Here is an 8,136-nt window from a genome sequence, read left to right as displayed (position 1 = left end):
AAATGGATAGGCGTTAGTTGAATCGATTCAGAATTTTATTCTTATCAGAAGTTTATATGGTGTATGGGTAGTGCTTTATAAGTAACAAGCGGAAAGTAAAGGTGTTCACAGTTTTATCGCATAGACGCGTGGACGTTGTAGGCGGATTCTTTGATCGGTTTTGTTCATCTTCAAATTATTTTGGAAATTTATAGGCGATATATTCATTTTCCCTAAAGAGAGAATGTTTACCAAAGTTGAGCAAAGAGCCACATGCACAGACGAACGGGCGGATATGCTTAGATGCATTTCGAATATGAAACTGGCCGATTTTTTATTTCTCTCAAAAATGGAGGTGATCCCTTTTGATATGATACGTCAATAGGCATGTTCTCCGACCGCGTTTGGCCTATTTTTAATACTATTATACATACAAGAAATTTCAACATTTTTGAGAAAATTGAAGTCTATTGAAAATTTAACGCTGGGTGTCTGAAGCTTCTCTTTCCTTCTAGGCTTTACAACTATTTTGACAAAATGAATATATTACTCGACCTACACTACAAGTGCACTCACTTCAGATCAAAGTTATCAAACTATTTCTTACTTACCTTGAAGCCCCGATATAATCTATCCTTCATGATGGCTATGAATTCTTTGTAAGATAACAACCCATCACCATCGGCATCGAAAATAGCAAATACTGTATCAATTAAATGCATCGAAAGACTGCGACCAGTGCAAATTTTAACGGCACGAGAGAATTCATCTTAAATAAAAAAAATCATGTCAAAAACAAAATAAATATATAAATAAATAAAGCGTTGGTATCATTAATAAACCTTTGGAAATAGCCCTTTCAGCCAAGGTATACATGCGCATCGCTATGGCAAAATCGTCCAAGTTGTTTAGAAAATGACAGAAATCACAAAACTCGTTAAACGTAATGCCATGTTGTTCATGTTTAATGCGTTCTAAAAGACGATCTAGGAACTTATCGTATTCATCGGTATCCAAATATGTGTAACGCAAAAGAATCTTTGCAAAATCCAATTCAGTTATAATCAAACTACCCTTCGAGAATTCGCTAAACTCCAATTCCAAGACTTCGGTTTGCAAATTATCCATGAATTTATGGAAGCCCTCATAATGAAGATCCCGATTTCCCTTTTTGCCGAATAAATGAATTTGCAAAGTTGTATCCACTTTATGTTTACGCTGCAAGCCTTCTTCATCATCAATATAATTATCCTGTCGAATAAGTAGTACATTCCATTTATTTATTATGCTTTTGAGGTGATTAGTTAATATCTGCTATAAGATACGATCATGCATTATTATGTGTTTTATGAAGTTTTTACCTCCTCTTTAACTTCTTCTGGAGTTTTATTCGATACATTTGTGTCGTCTTCGTCCTCTTTATTTTTGTTAGTTTTACCATGTTTATCTTTCCAAGCGCCGCTAAAAATGCGCTCCATCTAAGCGGGATGGGGCGAAAAGCGTGATGGGGGAAAGGTCGAATTAAAACCAATGTACTGTTAAAGATTAAACTATTCACGGAAGGTGAAGGAATATAAAAATGTATGCAATTTACATTCGCCTTATGACGAATACCTCATACCCATCTCCTTAAATTAATATGCAGAATAATACAGAAAAATTTTGTTAATTATGTGACTGTTAGTTAGCGGATCTTTAAGAAGACGAATCAAAGTTTTAGAATAAGATATGCTAACACTTTTACGAACCTATACCTATTTTATGCTAAAACATGTCACTTTGGCATGTGATTATCGTGAAGCGTTAAAGTCGCAAAAATAGAGATAGAAAGATGAAAATTTGATGTAAACATTCCATGATCGAGTAGGAATGGGTGGACGTGAAAATTTTTGCTCTGAACATGGAGATGGTACTGGATGGCGGACACTCGGATAGCAGTCTTCGCCGGTTTATTTCCAAATCCACGATAAAATTTTAATTCCGACTTGTATTTCCATTCAATCTACCGAGCACTGAAGTGAATTTGCCTTGAATGTGCAGATGGTGCTGGATAGCAGACATTCGAACTACAATCTTGGCTGGCGGCTAACGAGCATTGGGCTCGAACTGGTTAATTGTGGGCATGTTAACCAACTTATCGGGATAATTTTTGAATTCAGTATGAAAGTGCATCAGGCGAACCTTTGGGTACCAATTTTCCAAAAATATATAATCATGGGAGGAAAATTTAAACAATTTTTGATATTTTGCGAGGTTGTTCTAGTTTTCTCTACCTTGTGTATGAATGGCGTGTATGTGAACGGATCAAGCCTATTTGTTAAGCTCATACGCCTAATCGAAGAGGGAATGTTTACACCTTCTATTCTCTTCCTATTCTACTTCTATCTTTAATTTCGCGATTGTGACGATTCGCAAAGTTACCCCTCAAATTGATGGGTTTTAATAAAAAAATAGATATAGTGCATCCAGAAATAGTAAAGTAGGCGTGGCCTAGAAAAAAGGAGTAGAAGCGAATATGTAACCGCTGAAGACTACTTTCGTATGTAGACTTTTTGAGCTTGAAATCCCAAACCCCACAATCTAGTGTTAAAGTAATCATGTTCCCAAATTGCCTCAACTGCAAATACAAACAAAACTTCAGATTAATATTTTACACCGTTACAAGTCTCGCTCACTCTTTACACTTGCTCTACGATGATCGAACAAGAATTTCCGCTTGGTAATATTTCAAAACAACAACAAGCGACTGACGGACGGACAGACAAATGGATATGCCTGAATAGTTTATGCTGAACATGGGCGAGATTTGCGAGGCTAGTTATTCCACGCAACAAATGAAAGGTCCGTTCATTGGAGATGGGCATGAAAAAGTTTAAAAAAACAAAAACAAACATAAACTAAAGGAAAAATAAATACAAATTTAAACTTAAGTGAATATCGAAGCGTACTTACAATGTTGATCGAGAATAAAAAAGAATTTCATAAATATTAACAAACAAATAAATAAATCAAAGCAAATTCAAACAAATTATAGAACTAAACATATCAAATTATAATATAACGCCAGCATTGCCCTTAAAGTTTTGATATTTACAAGAAGTTACGCAATATATTACAAGCTTCAGGTTGTCAAACTTCGTTTCAGACAATTGATTTTCTTAATTTGAAATTAGTAACAAACTAAACTAACCGAATAATATTAAGGAAACTGATCGACTTACTATAGTATTTTTATTATCCTTTTTGACCTTTTTCTTTAAATAATATAGCTCTCTGGCTTGTTCTTCAGTGGAAACTAAACGCTTAAGCTAAATACAAATGAAAATATTTAGCAAATAATCCATATAAAAAATAAAAAAAACCAATAAAATGAAAAATTCAATTATAAGACCTACTATAATTCCCATAAGGCTGGCTAAATTTTCAGAAAATTGAATACATAAAAATATTGACCAAATTTATATAAAAAATAAAATAATAAATGATAAAAGAAAAATGCTTACAACTCGTCTTGTTTCGTCGTCCATATCGTGATTACGAAAAGAAAAACCCAAAATTTTTAAAATCTGAGGGAAAAATTGAAATGAAAATTCTAAGTAAAAATAAATAAAAAACAAAAATTTATATCCGACAATTGCCGAATATTTCAATACCCATCACAAGCCTACAATATTTAATTCCTGATTTCATCACATTATCTCTATAACATTCTCTACATTTCAAATAAGATTTTTTATCCAGTTAAAGATTGCGTTTGTTATTCATACTGTTTAGACGAGCGCAAAATCAATTTAAAGGATAAATCGATAGTATTGCACGGTACACAAATCATACTACATTTAGATACGATTTGCCATTGCAACCCTGCAAACTACTCGCCCACCGCCAAGTGCCCTGCACCACCTTATAATCCATATTTATATAACGACCTTTCAAAATAAGGCTTTACAAGGCCAGTGGTCCGAATAGAACCGTTTCCAATAATGGTTGTCCTTGGACCAAAGGACGTCAGTGAACCAAATTTCAGGAAAATATCTTAAAATTTAATACTTATAGATTGACCGCAAGAAAATAAGACAGACAGAAAAGCTTCGAATCAATAGCAGAATCGCTTTCTGTACCGATTCCTACAATAAAATGCAGGTCTATTGCAAGTCCTTTTATGCGCTGCATACTTCCGCACAAACTTAATATACCCTTGCATCCCGTACGGTACACGTTATAGAAAATAAGGTTAAAATTACCAATTGACCTGGTAATCACGATTTATCCAGTAATAGTTATATAAAAATTTTGAGATCAGGTAATAACCGAGGTTACAACAGACAAACACAAAACTAAATCAATTGCGCTTTTCATCCCGTTCAAAAACGTATATGTTTTATAAGATCGTCGAGTTATATATGTTTCTCGGAGAACATTGCGATGGGTGTAAAAAAAAACGTTAAATTGTTATTACCACCAGAAATTCATTTTTATCCACACGTTGATTGCCGTCAGTATCGAACATATTGAAAGCAATACGGAAACCTGATTGCGGCTCTGGAAAGATTAAATTGTAGGTTTCGAATTTACTTTTTTTTGGTAATGTTACTTTCTGTTTTGTTAGGTTATGTATGCCTAATGTTATTATAAATAATTGTTTAGGAGTAGAAGACAAATTAAATAATTTTTAATTCTTTTTATGGTGTTTTTCACATTCTTCACAGAGTTTTTAATATATACGAACGTTAATTGCGATATATGCTTCACTTACTTGTTAAAATTGATAACAAAAACAAATACTCCGTATAGGAAATAATGCCTAAAAGAAAAAGACGAGATTTTTTCAAAACACTAAATTCAACTTTATGTGTATATGAAGCTACCTCGATCCCTTAATTTTCTAAACAATTGATTTGAACCTTTCTTCAACGGAGGAGTTTCGTCACGCATTGAATTTATATCACGTTCATTTAGTATGCGACGTTTCAAGCGAGCTTCATTTTATAAAAGAAAAAATTTATTTGTAATTAAGCAGAAAGTTGCTTGCTGCGTTCATTAGTATATTTACGTCTGGGTTCTTGTTCGACAACTGATTCTAAAAAATCTTGTGGTGTCATATATAATTGGCCATCATATTCACTGGACGCAAACTTTATGAAACGTCTTTCACGTGCTGTCAATTTGCTTATTGTTGAATCTTCATCATACTGCAATAAATTTGAAAACAAAAAAAGATTAATACAGTGAGATATGGCTCACTATTAAATACCTTGCACGACTTCGCTTAGTACTGTTATTCATAGAACGGCTTTTGAAAATAGGATTTTATATAAATGGACGAAAATTTGATCCAATCCGACCGCTTTTTAATAGCGTTCAGTTTTGGCCCAAGGCATTGGGTGCACCAAATTTCATTAATTACCGCGTGTAGGTTTAACACAAAAAAACAACATCGACAGACGAACGGACAAGCTTAAATCGATGCAAAAAGTGATTCTGAATTCATCAATATAATGTAAGATGAGACTGTTAACAGTTCTTGGACCACAAGTGGTGGAGGGTACAAAAAATCAAATGGGATATCGATTATCAGTATGTTACAATTAGTTCAAGAAAAGTCATATGACAGAGCTTGAAATTAATTTTGTGGCGTCGTGCTCGGACGAACGACTATCTAAACATTTATGACTAAATTGTTTCCTGCATTTATGCTGTTCAAGAAATTTAACGTCAACTATCGATGCCTCGAAACTTAGTTTTTGTAACATGTAAGAAATTTAATACTTTACAGTCGAGTGCAGAACGGAAACAATGAAGATTGTTGTGCAAATTCCATGACAATGTGTACAAGAGAATAAATCTAAATATCTGGGTCAATGAATCTAAGCTAGAAAATCATGTCGGCCTTTGAACAGTGGACGAATACGACTAGATCGACAAAATATTTCGCAATATCCAGTATTATTGGGGTGTCAAATTATGATTTAAATAAGAAAAGCACAAGCTTTGCTGATATAAACAAATATGTAAATAAGTGAAATTTTGATTCATGCAGACTTGCGCGAAAAAATGATGGATTAAGTCACAAAAACTGTATTGATTTGTATTGTGCAGATGGGTATTCTACAATTCATTAATATCAGTTTTCTGCGGTAGCTTTTGACAAGAGCTTGTATAGATGTTTATTTTATCTGGAAAAGTATTCACCTTTGAGTGTCTCATATTGAATGCTTTCACTGAATTGGTCCTGGATTTGAATAAATTTATGCAAATGATCGCAGTCGCACCGCCGCCAATAATCCATAAATATTTTCCATAACTTTTTGATGGTTGATGCGTTGTGTTGTTTTTGTAACCGTAATTACGTTGCACATTTTTAAGATTTCTATTTATATTAATTAAACTTTTTGCAGTTAAAAATCTTTTGCAAAAATTCGCTGCCATTTTCCGAAAAATTGAAAACAATAAACATATGTTTTCTCCAATAGCAGGGTTGTTAAGCTTCCACAAACTTTTACATTAGTGCGCATAGGTATGCGATTAATTGATGAACAAATTTCTTTTTGGATAAAAAACACATTTAAATAATATATTTCGCCGAAAATATTCCGGAAAATGGTAGAGAAAAAGGTTATTGTTTCTAATATTGAGAAAAATTATGTTTTCCCATAAGTAAATGTTTTAATATACAATAAAATCTTATGCGCCAATAATTAGGAGGAAACTACGGAAGGAAACAAAAATTTTTCAAAAACTCTTTAATTTTATATTCTTGCGGTACATTTAAAATATGGCCAATTTAGGATTCAAAACTCTGCTTAGTAAAAATCGATGCCCAATTTTGATGCTTTATTCTAGATGTTTCCGATAAACTAATCAAAGAAATAAACGCCTACTGTTATTATAAATGAAAATTTACCGTAAAAAAAAATGTACTAACTTAAAAACCAAAACAACAAACTTGTCCCCTTTTTGTAGTCATTTCATTTATGATTTATTTTTTGTTCGCTCAGTCAGTATAGCTTTTTAAATCGAATAGATTCAATTTTTGTTAATATTTTGTATATTTTTACATTAAAGGATATAAGAATTTATGGTAAGATTGTTAACGGTTTTATGAAGAATATTGGTTTGAATATTTATGCTTAGTTTACGTTTTGCGCGTGCTTATATAAAAAATTTCATTTTGCGATAATAATGTTTGATTTTTAACTTTTGCTTTTTATTTTAAGTTGAACACTTCATTTAATCAACAATTGTAAACTAAGAATTACACGTATTGTAAAAGGAAACCAAAGATTTTTTTCTTTGAAGCAAGAAGAAGGAAAAAACAAGCCCAAGACTGATATTGATTAATGTTTCCACTATTATCGCTTGAGAATATGAAATTTATTGAAAAGATCATCTCCGCCGTTAACGTTGGCAAAGAAAAGACGTCAGAAGCTAATACTACAACTACAACTGCAACTGCAAGTGAAAACGGAATTGGAAGAGAAAACGCAACTGCAAGTGAAAACGCAACTGCAATTGCAAACGTAACTGCAATTGCTGCTCCTATTAGTAATTCTAATAAGGAAGAGGAAAGCTATGACGATGAACCTCCCGAAACAATTAAAGAGCGTTTATGGGGTTTGACGGAAATGTTTCCTGAACCGTTACGAGAATTTACCAGTGGGTTGCTATGCGTGACGTCCAGAGTTATCATGCGTGTTTACAGATCTGCATGCAGTGCTTCTTGGATTTGTTTTACAAGTTCTGTGATACTTTTTGCTCCTGTTATATTTGAAACAGAGCGTGCTCAAGTAGAGGAAATGCAAAAGATGCAACATAAACAGCTACTATTAGGCTCTGGCGTAGGAGGTTTGCCAGGTGCGAACGAACCAACACCGCAATTTGCAACAAGTGCAAAGATGTCTTCAAATTAAACAAATTTAAGTTAATGATTTTAAGTCAAGTTTTGAGAACGGAACGAACGAAAAGAATTGGTACGCTTTACGTTTGGATGAAATTTAAAAAAATTTTTTAATTATAACATTGTTTACTGATGTTAAAAGATTAGGAGTGGATCTTCAATGAAGTAGAAATTCTAAAAGACATGTATTTTGTTGTCCTTTTTGAAGGACCCAACGTGCAAAAGCATCTCCAGTCCAACCCCGAACGAAAATTTCTGTG

At 33.1% G+C, this 8,136-nt stretch overlaps 2 protein-coding genes across 2 annotated transcripts in view; one reads left to right on the top strand and one right to left on the bottom strand.

Moving 5' to 3' along the window:
- Positions 1-6,375, bottom strand: part of LOC119638100 (calcium uptake protein 3, mitochondrial) — a gene marked incomplete at its 5' end in the record, with an annotated part of 8,486 nt that extends 2,111 nt beyond the window's left edge. Inside the window, 10 exons of the mRNA XM_038034725.1 lie at positions 591-748; positions 822-1,230; positions 1,341-1,457; positions 3,201-3,287; positions 3,483-3,545; positions 4,439-4,521; positions 4,736-4,783; positions 4,848-4,958; positions 5,033-5,171; positions 6,172-6,375. Coding sequence (XP_037890653.1) covers positions 591-748; positions 822-1,230; positions 1,341-1,457; positions 3,201-3,287; positions 3,483-3,545; positions 4,439-4,521; positions 4,736-4,783; positions 4,848-4,958; positions 5,033-5,171; positions 6,172-6,375 — 1,419 coding nt within the window. The remainder of the gene's footprint in view (positions 1-590; positions 749-821; positions 1,231-1,340; positions 1,458-3,200; positions 3,288-3,482; positions 3,546-4,438; positions 4,522-4,735; positions 4,784-4,847; positions 4,959-5,032; positions 5,172-6,171) is intronic.
- Positions 6,376-7,346: 971 nt separating this feature from the next.
- Positions 7,347-7,889, top strand: LOC119638096 (mitochondrial import receptor subunit TOM22 homolog). Its single transcript, XM_038034721.1, has one exon. It carries the CDS (start codon positions 7,347-7,349, stop codon positions 7,887-7,889), a length of 543 nt encoding a protein of 180 aa, XP_037890649.1.
- The last annotated feature ends 247 nt before the right edge of the window (positions 7,890-8,136 follow it).

Source organism: Glossina fuscipes, unplaced genomic scaffold, assembly GCF_014805625.2.
Source record: "Glossina fuscipes isolate IAEA_lab_2018 unplaced genomic scaffold, Yale_Gfus_2 73, whole genome shotgun sequence".
Classification (NCBI taxonomy): Eukaryota; Metazoa; Arthropoda; class Insecta; order Diptera; family Glossinidae; genus Glossina; species Glossina fuscipes.
The sequence above is the reverse complement of the archived record's forward strand: the minus strand, read 5'-3'. Positions and strand labels throughout refer to the sequence as shown.

Bases quoted from the DNA above. Each gene is read 5' to 3' on its own strand.
- LOC119638096 (XM_038034721.1), top strand. From the start codon at position 7,347: ATGAAATTTATTGAAAAGATCATCTCCGCCGTTAACGTTGGCAAAGAA.